General features: G+C 41.1%; 2 protein-coding genes across 9 annotated transcripts in view; both read left to right on the plus strand.

The window, feature by feature from the left end:
- PTPRT (protein tyrosine phosphatase receptor type T) overlaps positions 1 to 15,014 on the plus strand; it is a 1,095,010-nt gene that overhangs the window by 71,995 nt on the left and 1,008,001 nt on the right. The window lies entirely within an intron of this gene.
- Positions 3,048 to 3,647, plus strand: LOC132349183 (glycine cleavage system H protein, mitochondrial). Its single transcript, XM_059897380.1, has one exon. It carries the CDS (start codon positions 3,066 to 3,068, stop codon positions 3,585 to 3,587), a length of 522 nt encoding a protein of 173 aa, XP_059753363.1. The 5' UTR covers positions 3,048 to 3,065; the 3' UTR covers positions 3,588 to 3,647.

Raw genomic sequence — 15,014 nt, forward strand, 5'->3', positions numbered from 1 at the left:
AAAGATAATGAACTGCTTTGTACAACAAAGTGGGTGAATCTCAGCCATCTTTGGGTACTAGAAGCCAGACACAGATGATAAAATAGTGTATGATCCCATTAGTGAGTATTTCAAAAACAGGTAAAACTAATGTATTGTGATAGAAATCAAACAGTAGTTATCTTGGGGGTGTCGGGGTGTTGATTGAGAAGGGTCACGAAGGGTGCTTCTGTGATGCTGGTAATATTTTCTTTCTTGGTCTGGTCGGCAGTTATCTAAGTGTGTTGTGAAAATTTATTAAGCAATCTATGATTTGTACACTTTTCTGTATATATGCTTATATTAGTACAAAAATGTACTTAAAATAGCTATGCAATAATATGCAAAGTGTTTAGAAAAACAAAAAGCATGATTGAGGGAAGCAATAGGAGTGGTGCCAGCTAGAAGAATATGTTAACCATTTTCACGTACACTTGACTCCCATTTACGTACAGCTGAGTTAAACAAGGATAACCAAAACACACACACACACACAGAGACACACACAGCAACAGGCATATACACAATGACTTCCTCTGGTAGAGAAGAAGGTAACCAGTTTCCAAGAAAAGTAATTTTAAAAATCTGGATCTGAAAGTGGCAGGTAAAGAACACATACCGAGTATTATTGTTGGCAGTAATGGCAGGAACACCCTTTAGATACTTAATGTAGTTTTTCACTGTTTTCTCCTTAGATCCTCATGACTCCGTGGTGGGTGTTGAAAGTGTGGTTACTATTCCTAGTTTAAGAACGAGCATGCTAAGCTGATGAGTTTGTGACGTGCCGTGGGACACTCAGCTTTCAAGTGACCTTGCTGGGGACTCAAGTCTGGTTCTTCTGGACCTGATTTCCTGACATTGCTATTAAACGGTGCCACTTCCTCAGTTCTTGGAGGAAACTTCTGACTCATTGCTTGTCTCGGAGGCAATATAAAAAAACCACACCGAACCCATTAGGCACATTGCAAATGGTACTGGGATATTATGCCTAATATTAGTGGTAATTTTTTTTTTTTTTTTTGCCATTAACCGTAGAAAGGATGAATGTTGAAACAAGAAGTTTTCTTTTTACTCAAAAGGGCTTGTAAATACGACTGGATTCAGGTACATATGTGATTTTGGGGATGGTTCCGGACATTTGAAGGACCACTGCTTCATCCTTTTAAAGATTATATAGATATAAACCCAGGTGTACGTTGCAGCCTATTGTTAAGGACTGTACACAGGATTCTCCCATGAATCTAGAGGATGGAATGGTTGCTTTTTAAATTTTCGTTTATGAAAAACTTTCCCATAAGAAGAGAATAAATAGAAGAGAACAATAGAAGAGGGAACAGAAAATAATTATGGTTAAATTGCCTTTTTTTCCTTCATTTTCTAAAATTGAAGTATAGTTGATTAACAATGTGTTAATTTCAGGTGTACAGCACAGTGATCCAGTTATACATACATACACACACACACACATATATATACACACAGACACACACACACACACACACCTTTTCAGATTCTTTTCCCTTGTATGTTATTACAAAATATTGAATTTAGTTCCCTGTGCTATACAGTAGTCCCTTGTTTGTTATCTATTTTATATATAGTACTGTGTATATGTTAATCCCAACCTCCTAATTTATCCCTCCACCCACCCCCTTTCCCCTTTGGTAACCATAATTTTGTTTTCTATGTGAGTCTCTGTTTTGTAAATAAGTTCATTTGTATCATTTTTTTTTTTTAGATTCCAAATGTAAACAATATCATGTGATATTTGTCTTTCCCTCTCTGGCTTACTTCCCTTACTATGATAATCTGTAGGACCATTCATGTTGCTGCAGATGGCATTATTTCATTCTTTTTTATGGCTGAGTAATATTCCAGTGTGTGTGTGTGTGTGTGTGTGTGTGTGTGTGTGTGTGTGTGTATGTACATATATATATATATACACACACCACATCTTCTAAGGATAAATTCCTTTAAAAAACCATATTTCTCTGATGATAAAAGTCTAGTATGTACATTGAATAAAGTTTGACAAAACCAGGAAAGTTCAAAGAATAAAATAAAATTACCTACTATCCCGAAACCAGGGAGAGCCAAATGATCATTAACAATTAGAGTGTTGCTTTCCAGAGCTTTCTGTATGTATAATATACATGCTAAAACAGTGGGGTCCTGCTTTAGCCACTGTGTTGCTTTGGTTTTTTTCACATAACGTTATTGTGAACATTTTCCAATATCATTACATATTCTTATGAACATTACTTTCGATAGCTCCATCATAATTTGTTAAACTTCCCATTTAATATTGGACGTTTAGAGTGTTTCCAATTTGGTAGTATCGTAAAAAGAGCTTTAATGAACATCTTACTTGTAAACTGTAAATCACTGATAACTTTTTTAGAATAAAAGTGGCATTTTCTGATCATTCTTTGTAACCATTTTAAGGCTCGGGATGCATGATGTTAACACACACTAATGCTGGAAAATAACAGAATTAAAATGAACACAGATCTTGGTTGAGATCCTGGCTTTGTACATCCTAGGTGTGTGATCTTGGGTAGGTCGCTAAGCTCAGTGAGCCTCAGTATTTTCATCTGCAAAATGGGAATATAATTTTCCATCTCATCAACCTATAAGGAGGATTAAATGAGTAGCTAGGTATTGCTTAAATCAGACTCTGCCAAAGGGTGACCTAAATTTTATACATTTTCTTTGGCTTCTTGGAGATGTTGACCAATTTTCTAGAAGTTTAGCCAAATATATTCTTATTCTTTTCAATCAAGGGTCAAAAAATATGACGCATGGGTCAAAGTCATCTAACCCCCTGTTTTTATGAATAAAGTTTTGTTGGGACACAACCACGCTCATTCATATATGATTATAGTCTGTGGCTACTTCTGTCATGCGGAGGCAGAGCTGAAAATATTTATTATCTGGCCCTTTACAGAAAAACTTTGCCGACTTCTGATCAAGCACAAAATATTTCTTTCTGAAGTCATGATAGAAATGTGCATTGAGGTGCGGAGACCCTTTGCACCCCTGCGCACATGGCGCTGCGAGTGGCGCGCAGCGTGGGGGCCGCGATCTGCAGCCTGCGCGCCATCTCTGCGCCCAACGCGCCCTGCCCGCCGCGGCCCTGGGGACTGCGGGCGGGCGCCGTCCGGGCGCTGCGCACCGGCCCCGCTCTGCTGTCTGGTCGTAAATTCACAGACAAACATGAATGGGTAACAACAGAAAACGGTGTTGGAACAGTGGGAATCAGCAATTTTGCACAGGAAGCTTTGGGAGATGTTGTTTACTGTAGTCTGCCTGAAGTTGGGACAAAATTGAACAAACAAGAGGAATTTGGTGCTTTGGAAAGTGTGAAAGCTGCTAGTGAACTCTATTCTCCTCTATCAGGAGAAGTAACTGAAATTAATGAAGCTCTAGCAGAAAATCCAGGACTTGTCAACAAATCTTGTTATGAAGATGGTTGGCTGATCAAGATGACACTCAGTAACCCTTCAGAACTAGATGAACTAATGAGTGAAGAAGCATATGAGAAATACATAAAATCTATTGAGGAGTGAAAATGGAACCCCTAAATAAACTAGTTTGAAACAACTTAATCTAGCATAGTTGTCTTAAATTAGTGGTGGATAGATTTTAAAAAAGCAACTTTTAGCAAAAGAAACTACTGGAAACATTGTTGCCTGAAGAAAATACCCCTTAACTTCCTAATGATTTCAGATAAACACTATGCATCTTTTTCACAACACCCTGTGATTTTTAGGCTAGTCTCCAGTTGTAATACTCAGAATTCCTGAAATTATCTGTGGTAAAACTAGTTATAAAAATTATGTAATTCAAGGATAACATTGCTATCTTAACCTTATATAATATTGTAACTTGCTTACAGCCATCGCTGGATTTGGGTCAAAATACTCAATGAACTTGCCACTGGAAATAAATGACAGTGGAGAAAAGTTTGTTAGTTGTATAGTGTCCAGTGAAGAACATTACTATCTTAATTTTGCAATATACTGTATTTGCTGGTGCTATTTTTATACAGTGAAGCAACAGCCTTGCAGGAAAATAAGAAACAGTTTAATAATAAAATATTCAACTTCTTAATTAAAAAAAAAAAAAAAAAAAGAAATGTGCATTGAACATCTAAAATCAAAATATTTCTATGAGAAACAGACTCACAGACATAGAGAACAGACCTGTGGTTGCCAAGGGGGACAGAGTGGGAGTTCGGGGTTAGCAGATACAAACTATTATAGAGAATGGATAAACAACAAGGTCCTACTGTATAGCACAGGGAACTATATTCAATATCCTGTGATAAACCATAATAGAAAAGAATATAAAAAAGAATGTATGTATGTATAACTGAATCACTTTGCTGTACAGCAGAAATTAACACAACATTGTAAATCAACTATATTGCAATTAAAAAACTCACAAAAGATAATGAAAATAAGACAAAAGCTATGGGGGATTTACCCAATTAAAAAGAACACTTTGTGAACTAAGTTAATATTCAGTAATATATTTCCTCTGTTTGGCATGTTAAGATTGTTAAGATTTTTACATATTAAACATTTTACTAAGGGGGGTGCACCTAAAAAATATTTCTGTGATAGGGGATAGACCTAAGCAAGCTATGTATGTATGGCTGAGCTGACTCTTGTATCTATGGAATGTGGATGCTCCATAGTTACAAAAGGAACTAGAAGATTCTGTCCTCTAACTTTGATTGACACACAGATCTTTTAAGATTTCCCTGGGAAAAAGCCAGTTTGACCTCAAATGAGAGTGAGATGCTTCTGATCTATGTTATCTGTGTTTTAGAGCAAAACCTGGCTTGGTCAAGAATGTTTTGGAAGCATTTGTTATAAGAGTGCAGTCACTCTTGTCACTAAAATTATTTTTCTGAAACTGATTCTGGGTCAGAATGCCTTGAACAGAGCTCACAGGGTGTCCAAGAGGTTCTGTCACCCTGCCCTTTTGGTTTGTGGATGGGAATAGAGCTTGGGGATGTGATGAGTTCATGAAACTGGCTCTTGACTGTTTCTCCACCTTGTCTTCATAGTTCTTCTGACTATATCACACTGCTTCCAAAATACTTCAGAAATTAAGTTTGGGAAGGAAAATATCACTGGAGGAGGGCTTCAGGGATCATATTTTCTACCTTGACTTGGTCTTGCTGGGGAGCTGTAGGTGTGGGGGGCTTTGGTGTGAGACAGACCTTGGTTTGCGTTCATCATTACTCCTCTCCAGTTGTGTGACCTTGTGCTGATTAATAACCTGTGGGCACCGTGGTAGACACTGGAATGGAATAATGCAGGCCCTAACTCCTGATAGTTAGGATAGGGTGGGACAACATTTCATAACTACCCACAGATTCTAGAAGTAGGTAAGAACAGCCCTCTGCTTTGGGTGCAAGAGTTCCCATGGTAGACTGGATTGGTGCTCCGAGTTCTTCATCCCACCCTCTGTCCACATGTCTTTGCACTTCCTCCCAGTAGAGCTGTGGCCTACTTCCCCACCCAGTAAGCTTGGCATCGTCCATATGACTTGCTTAAGCCAATAAAATATGGGTGGAGAGCTGTGCCGAAGCCCCAAGAAGCACCACATGTTTCTGTTCACCCCTTTTGTGTCCAGTCATTGCCATGAGAAGAACATGGGTGGCTAGTCTGCTGGTCCAAGGAGGATGAGAGTCACGTGGAACAAACCTGGACCCAAGCTGAAGCCCAGGCCAAGCCCACTGAGCCACACCCAGATCAGCTGGCCCCCAGACCATCTATAGATCCATTATCACAGAGTAATGATTTCTGCTTTAAGCCACTTAGTTTGGGGCCAGTGTTTTTGTAGCAAGAGCTATCTGATACATCCACATCTCAACCCACATGGAATCCACGCTGGGTGGCTAGTCAGTGGCAGGTACTAGCCCCATGCCACAGCTGCAAACATAGACATGAACAAAAATATATTCCTGCCATTGGGAGCCCACAAACTTGTAATGGAAAAAGAAAAAAAAGACAATTACAGTAAAGTAAGAAGGCAGTTTTGATGGTGATAGGTAAGCCCAATGAATTGCCAAGAACACAGAATGGCAGTGAGATCTGGAGTCACGTAGGGCCTCCTGGGTGAGATCACGTGTGAGCTAAGAAGCATGAGTAGGTCTGACCTGGGTGAATAAGACAGGTGGGGTGAGAATTGCCCCATTATTTATTATCACACAGGTGAGTCTGGTAAATAACTGTTGGACTTTGGTGCAGTCCTATTATGTCATTAATTTCATGACATTAATATTAACTACCTTTCGTGAACACTGATTAAGAAAAGCTCTTGAGTGCTTTGCTAGCCTTATCTCATTTAATCCCCTACCACCTGTGTGTTCTGGTTTATGGGACATGGGGGCCCGGTGGGAATACCCGGGAGTCAGATAGTTGAGACTCCTAATTCCAGAGGCCTGGTCCTGTGCTCAGCGTGCTCTGCTTGTGTTGTCAGTTGCTGAATGTTAAGTGGAAATAACGATTCTTTGGTACCTTCTTTCGGCCAGCTCAGTAGATTCTTCTGTGCTACTAATGAGGCCAAAGTCATGAGTTCAGTCCCCTGCATGGATCAGTTAGAGTCATCGTTTGAAACTCATTACCCAAAGGTAAGGTTTGCAGCTAGTACCTAGAGGTGATACTGACAGAAAGTGGATTGCATGATTTCTATGAGGACAAACCCATGATAATAATAGCCGCAGTTTGCCGAGTTCACAGGGCTGTGCTAGGGAATTTTTCACATGACTTTATCAGGCTCTTATTTTGTAGATGAGAAAAGTGAGGCTCAGTGATTGTTACTTACCCAAGGCTCTTTGACTGTTGTAATAGAGCCATGGCCAGGCCTGTCTGGACCCCAAACCTGTGCTATTTGCAAGCCATTCAGGGGCAGGGGTTTTCATCCTGGGTTGAAATTAGAAATTGAATTGACATTTTAGGCTGGGCAGTTCTTTGCTGTGGGGAGCTGTCCTGTGCGTTGTAGGATCTCTGACAGCATCTCTGACCTCTACTCACTAGATGCCAGTAGGAGCTCTTCCCTTCCCAGTTGTGACAACCAAAAATGTCTTCAGATATTGCCAACAGTCCCCTGGGGGACAAAATCACCCCTGGGTGAGAGCCATACTCTATGGCATCATTGATGGGGGTAACCAAGGGACACCAGGATCTCTGATTCAGGGACATGGACAGAGTAGACAGCATTCTGTGATGGAGCTTTGGATTTAAATGCCTGTGTGTTCTCCAGCCTTGACGATCTGGACACACAGGCCCATGGGAGGACCTTGGCCCCCAGTTTAAGGGCTGAACTAGGCGTCATCCATCTGCTTGGCACCTTCTGTCTCCTGAGTACCTTCTCAGCTCCTGCATGACCTTCTGCGGCAGGGATATTGGAATTGGGCATCTCCTTCGAAGAAGTGTCCAACTGTCCTGCTCAGGGCACTGGCCGCAGGAGCTGAGTAATTGGGGAAAGGCGATGTAAGAGCAGTAATGTAAGAGCAGTAATCCAGAGAGGAGAGGACCACCAGTGTACTCGCCTTTGCCCATGTCACATGCAATGAGATGGTGCATGTGACCCGCTGAGCCTAGTGCCTGGCATGTGGAAAATGCTTAATAAATACGGGCCATTATTACTGGTATTATTAATACTATTTATAACTATGACTCTTTTTTGTAAAATAAATAAATAACTAGTTTCTGGAACACGCTCCCCCAGGCTTCCCGCTCCATTAATATTCAACTTACTTATTTAAATTTAATTATTCCAAGGTCCTCTGTTTAATTTTTTAAAAACCTAGTGAATTATTAGCATTTTAATGAATAATGACATTTAATAAATAATAACACTAGTGAGGGCTCAAAATATAAGGCATTTAATTTAACCCCTACTTATGTTTTCTCAAAAAAGAAACAGAAAAAAATACCTACAAGAAATTCTTCACTGTGACCCAGTGTTCTCTGTAATTTGAGCTTCTGGATTTTTTTTTTTTTTTGTACTGTTATCAGTGGGATAATGGCCTTGTAGCATTCTCAGTTCTACATATTTTAGAGGGAGAAGTGCCTACCTAGAGTTAATTTTATTTAGGAATAACAGAGCATGTACTATGTACCAGGCATTGTTCTAAGGGCTTTAGAGATATTAATTCATTTAATTCTCATAACAACCCCATGAAGTAGGTACTATTATTGTTCCCATTTTTTAGTTGAGTAAACTGAGGCACAGCGAGGTTCAATAACTTGCCCAAAGGCACACAGCTAGTAAGTACAGAGCTGGGATTCAGACCCAGGCAGTTTGGCTCTAGAACTTGTTTTCTTATCCATATGCCTGTTGCCTCTTCATGTACTAAGGAGGTGGTACAGGAAACGGTTTCCGCTCAGGTGTTAGGGGAAAGCTAATGAGTCTCTGCTTCCTCCTGCAGCTATTTCTCCAGATATTTCTCCACGGTGATCCTAACTGCGAAATAGTTTTACCCCACGTTAGATCTTGGAGGAGCAGAGAAAGTGGCATATCAACAATAATCTAATCTCTTATATTTTATAGGGAAGAATCAAAATGCCTCTGTATAAACACATTTTATTTTATGTGGAATTTGTGTGTGTGGGTATGTATGCATATTTATTTGATCTGTAATTTGGAGTATATAGCCCTTCACATTAATATGTACATATAAACTTACGTGTACAGAAATGCAAAGAGCATGCAAATAAAATATCATTTGATATTTTTACATTTTACTGTAGTGGTTATAGTAACAATTCTACACAGAAATGAAATGTGATTCAGTGTGTGTTGTTTCTTAAAAAGAGGTTCAGGAATGTTCTATGCTACATCAGTTATGAAAAAAGACATTGTTGTGGGTGTCATGGTGAGCTTCTCTTCCTACCACATCCAACCCCGCCAGTAACTCCAAGCCTTCAGTCTTTCTGCTGGAAGCTTGAAGTCCACTGTGGTTCATCCTTGAGTTTTGCCTCTTCTTTGAGAATGACATCAGAAGCACTCATCCTTTGGAGGTTCTTTCAAGGACAGAAGAGTGCATGGCTATGTAGCTGACCCAAGATACTATTTCTGGGCTTTCCAAGGGTGACAGTTCTAAACCTTGTCACACAGAGATGGGAGAAGAGTGGCTCATTTAATAAAAATGTTATCAGATTAAAAACCAAGCAGGATCCAATGTGAGCTCTTCTATAAATAACTTACGAAAAGTGAAAAGATGTTTCTGTTAGCAAATTTAAAATAATCGTTAGAACCCTTCAACAGATTGCTGCTAATTAGATTGAGAATTAAACAGCTTTGTGTGAGTGTAGAGTTAATTAATAGCTCATTACTTTTTTAATAAGTCAAATTCATTTGGAAACAGAAGAGAGACAGCAGAGTTCAACATGGATGAGATGTTAGATTGGGATTATTTTCCCTTCCCTTGATGAGTGAAGGAGTTTAATTAAAGCAGGAGACACATTTGTGTAATAAATGAGTTGTCTCCAGAATCCCAAGATTCAAGGATGGAGGAAGCATCAGCTGTCCTTATTTTGAAAGCCTCCTTGGACCATATGGGGTTAATAAAAGTTGTGCATGAGTCTCCCTGTTCAACTTTTGAGTTTCAGTTCACTTTATGAAGTAATCCTTTTTGAAGCTGGATAGAGTCATCCAAAAGAGTGGAACTTTCTTGTACTCCATATTGATTTTATTTTCATTCCAAATGCAGTAGGATCTTACTTTGAAAGCAATCCTGCATTTCCCTGACTTTCTTTCTTTTCACCCCTATCCTTTCTTTTCCACACAGCCTCAAATTTCATTATTTCTTCATCTAGTTTTCTGACCCTTAGAGGCCCTTTATCTTATATAACACGGAACAGAACAGAATGGAAAGAAATGAACAGTTTCTGATTTCTAAGACAAGTATATTCTCATTATCTCATAGGGAAATGTTCTTTTCCACTATTTGCAAGTTTAGAGGAGCCCCATTTCTACATTTCTACATTACCCTTCAATAGTTCCTGGCACTCTTTGGTGTTGGATAGATTGAATTTGTCTTCCAGGATGGGTACATGTTTGTTGAAGGGCTGCTTGCAAGTGTTCCCACCATTTTGCCTTCCAGCCAATCAAATAAAAATCATCCACTCATAGATTTGAAAGAGATATTAGATGTCATCATCTCATATGCTACTAGAATGTGCTGGTCCTCTATTATCAGAGTGTGGGTCTAGTTTCCATTCAATCAGCAGATGTCATTTGGATTTCTTTGTTGCATCCTCATCTACACGTGAGGACATGTTTCCATTCAAGTGGATTAGAGACTTCCCATCTGGATTGGAAACGAGGTCAGAAGAGAATGTCTTTTTCAAGGAAATGTTAAATATTTTGGCTGGTGATGAGACCATGTCCCCTGGGCATTGAACTGTGACATGCAAATGAGTTTTTATTTTTTAAACAGATGCTATGGCTGACTCTGTTAAGCATGAAAGTCTGATAACTAGGAGCTCATTTCAAGAGCTGTTTGCCCACTCCAGGAATAATTAGCCTGACCTGTTTCTCAAGGTGATTAATTCTCAGAGTACAAATTTTTCTCAAGATCAATTTATTCTTTTCCTTTCCAAATGAGAACTTGTGCTCTCCAGCTCTCTGCTCTTAAGGTCCTAGCTCTCACTGGATTGTTTTTTTCTTCTTTAAACAGTCTACTATTTAAAGCAGAACACAGAACTGAGATCTCTAGCAAAGGACTAAAAGATGCGGACCTATTGATCTTCAGCAAAGAACCGAAGCAGTCCCATTGTGGGACCGCTCCCCAGGAGTGGTCAAACAGAACAGTGTGAACAGGGAGTCACTCCCGTGGCTTGTGTGGGTACCCTCTGTGCCCTGACTACATGGAGGGTCTCAGTTACCTGCTAACTCTGGTCCCCATGTGCCTTCTCTACCTCTTACCCTGACTCACCCCATCCACGTTGTAACTTGTGCTCCTCTGCCCTCCTCAGCTTTCTGTTTCTTCTTTTCCAGCCATTCCCAACAACTCAGACAGAGTAGGTGCTTCATAAATATTTGATGGATTTGCTGTTGGATAAACATTTGTGTCTCTCGTGTTACTGAATTTCTCCCCTGCCACCCTTGTCGGTCTTGATCTGGGGGGCACTGCCCAGGGTGGGGCTTGAGTTCCTGGGGTCAGTGCAGGAGTGGAGTGCGTTTCCCGGATGCCAGGAGACGTGAAGTCAGAAAAGGAGGCCCGGCACGTCTGAAGGCAGGTGTCTCTCCACTGCTCCCAGCCCCACCCAAAGCACCCTCACTTCTCACCCCCAGGTGTCTACACAGGTTTCCTAACTGACCTCCCCACCTCTTCTCTTGCTGCTCTAAAATCACTTCTTGGGAGAACCCAGAGTGATTTTTTTTTATAAATGTTTTCTTGAAATATGCTATATATACAGAAATGGACGTGTCTCTTAAATATACAGCTTGGTGGATTTTCACAAACTGAAGACAGCCACATAAACAGCACCCTGGTGAAGAAATAGGATGTTGTCAGCAGGCTAGATGCTCCTGTCTGTCCCTTACTAGTCACTATTCCCCCTAAGGCTAACCACTGTCCTAACTGTGGGGTGACTTTTAAACTAATCAACCAGATGTAGTCACTTTCCTACTTAAAACTCTCCAATAACTTCTTGTTGCTACTGAGCTAAAAGTCAAACTTTTTACCGTTCTGTATAAGACCCTTGCCTTCATTCCCAACTCATCTCCCACCTTTCTCCTCCTTCTGTCTCTGTTATCCAGCCACTGGTCTCTCTTTAAATTCCTAGAAAGTGCCAAGTTCCTTTTTAGCCTCAGGGCCTTTGCACATGCTAAGCTCTCTGCCTGGAATGTTGTTGCTCCAAGTCCCTTCGCCTTTCAGTCCTTAGCCTAAATGCCATCACCTTAGTGAGGTCTTCCCCAACCTCCTAACCTAAACCGGCCTTTCTCGACTCCCCCCTCTGTCACATCTTCTGTCTTTTCCTATACTGACTTATCACTGTCTGTAATATCTTGGATTTTTTGCTTGTTACTTGTCTTTTCCGCTTAAACGTCTGCCCAAGTGAAGGGAGGGACCAGGTCTGGCTTGTTCATTGCTGTATCCTCAGCTTCCAGCCCAGAAGGTGATTAATAAATATTGGATGAAAAGAATTAGCACAAATATACTGAGTAGGAATGCTGAGTCTTGAGGGACCCAAGGCAGGGAGTGAAGGAAGGTCCCATAGGTAAGAGCTCAGAGGTGAGATTCCCTGCCAGGCTTCTGGTGGGCACCTGTGGTTCCTGAGCCATGGATGTGTTTGAGACCTTCATGTCTGGCCCGTTTCGAATAGCATGGGCTACCCGTTTCCATCTAAGCAATCAGCAAGAGGACTGGGCCCCAGATCCATTTTGCCGTGTGGGAGGTTCATCTGGCCACAGTCTGCTCTGTGTGTGTGTGTTTAATTGAAGTATAGTTGATTTACAATGTTGTGTTAATTTCTGCTGTACAGCAAAGTGACTCAGTTATATATATATACACACATATATATTCTTTTAAATATTCTTTTCCATTATGGTTTATCCCAGGACATTGAATATAGTTCCCTGTGCTATGCTGTAGGACCTTGTCCATCCATTGTATATGTAATGGTTTGCATCTACTAACCCGAAACTCCCAGTCCATCCCTCCCCCGCCCCACCCTTGGCAACCACAAGTCTGTTCTCTACGTCTGTGAGTCTATATCTGCTTCGTAGACAGTCTGCTGTGTTCATCATCTTCCTCTATAAGGCACTTTGGGCCCTTTCCCATACTGTCCTGATGTTGTCATTCACAGGACTACAGTTCCTGCATAATGACACTTGCTTCCTACCATTGCTTTCTTGTGTACCGAAGAGTAAGGAAAACAGCAGAGAAAGGGAAAGAAAAAAAAAAAAGGAAATAGAAAAACTCATTGAGGCCTTGACTTCCTTAGCTAATTCCTCAGGTATGGCCATTCAGTTACTGTGGGGTGGTGAGGTCTGGCTTTGGAATTTAAGTGACTTTATCCTAGATTGGTGCCAGAGGCAGTGCATATGGCTAATGCATTTCTTATTACTTTAAAATAGAGACTTAAAGAAGATAAGGTTATTTGCATTTCTTAGAAGGCTTTTTAGATTTTAGACCTTAAAAATTCTGTTTTGATTGTCCCATTGCATGGCTCAGAGCAGTGATTTTAGCACCCTTAAAATGGTGCGTATGGTAAGATGTCTATTTTGTTTTTTACACTGTTGGCTTCAAGTACATTGTACCATCCCCCATGTCCCCAGAATGCTGTGGAGTTTGGAGTGTTGTTTTTCTTTTTTTGAAGAGGTCTTCATAAGCAGATATTGGCATCTCTTACAGGACCCTCAGGAGAGGAGATTTCTGATCTGTCCTTAAACCCTCACCCCAACTCTGTCAAGTCAAGGTTTTGGTTAGCTAGTGCTGTGTAACAAATCCTTCCAGAATTTAATGACTTAACAGCAATGTATTATCGTCTCTCACAGTGCCGTGGGTTGACTGGACTCCGCTGGGCCATTCCTTCTTCAGGCCTGTTCTGAGATTATAGTCAAATGGTGTTGGGACTGGAGCCATTGGAAGACTCAGCTGGGCTGGCTGTCCAAGATGGCTCCCTCCCATGAAGGGCAGTTGATATTGGACATTAACTTCAGATTATCCAGAGTCCCCACAAGCAGCTTCTCTGTGTGGCTCAAGCTTCTCACTGCCTGTGACTGAGACACCAGTGTTCCCCGAGGCAGGGAACACAAGATGCAAGACCAGTTAGGAGCTGTGCCTGGAGCCGGCACACGTTCCTTCTGCCATATTCTACTGGTCAAAGTAGTCAGAGGGTCCCCCTCTTAGATTCAGAGGGTGGAGGTATGGACTCTGCCTCTTGATGGGGGAGTGTCAGGATCGCATTGCAGAAGGTCATGTGACACAGGAGAGATGGTTGCAGCCTTCTTCGCAGAGTACAGTCTGCCACACTTCCTTGACCATTTCTTCAGCTTTTCCTGCCTGCAGTTCATCCAACAGACAGTCGGCCTTGAGAATGATTCTTTATATGGAGCAGTTGCTAAGGACCCCTGACATTTAAAAAAAATTAATTAATTAATTTTATTTGTTTGTTTATTTATTTATTTATTTATGGCTGTGTTGGGTCTTCGTTGCTGTGCACCAGCTTTCTCTAGTTGTGGCGAGCGGGGGCTACTCTTCGTTGCGGTGCGTGGGCTCTAGGCGTGCGGGCTTCAGTACTTGTGGTGCATGGGCTTTGTTGCTCCGCAGCATGTGGGATCTTCCTGGACCAGGGCTCGAACCCGTGTCCCCTGCCTTGGCAGGTGGATTCTTAACCACTGCGCCACCAGGGAAGCCCCCCTGACATTTTTAAGGTATTATATAAACAAATATAAAAGATGACAGATTAAAATGCCATTTCTTTCCATACTTCACACACACACACACACACACACACACACACAACCTCACCCTCCCCCAATGTTAAGAGTTTTAAAATGTTTTTTCTGGAGTCTTGTAACCACTGTGTAGGAACCGAGTTCCTGAAGATCCTTCCCTTTACTCTTTGCATTTAGATAATCCTCCTGAGTAAACCTGTTTTCATTTCTGCTGGCATCATGTAATTGTGACATTGATCCTTTAGGTTGAGAACAAAGTGCCTGTTAATGCAGCTGAGTCCATCTGCCTGTTGAGACATTAACCGTGAACTTGGTGTTAAATGACGGTCGTTTTTATTTTTTCTATGACATCATTTATTCCAACTTAAAAAAAAACAACCCAATGGAAGATGGTGTCTTGTATTTTACTTTATTCTTTTGGTCAGACGATGTGGAACTGTTCAAGCTGTATTGCTGTGTTAGCTCTCAGGAGAGGTTAGTCAAGCGGATTGGTAAATGCATGTTTTTCTTCTTTTCCTTGCTGCCTTTTTCTTTCAGCAAACTTTTCTAAAGATGATGAATAG

This window comes from Balaenoptera ricei, chromosome 15 (assembly GCF_028023285.1).
Source record: "Balaenoptera ricei isolate mBalRic1 chromosome 15, mBalRic1.hap2, whole genome shotgun sequence".
NCBI lineage: Eukaryota > Metazoa > Chordata > Mammalia > Artiodactyla > Balaenopteridae > Balaenoptera > Balaenoptera ricei.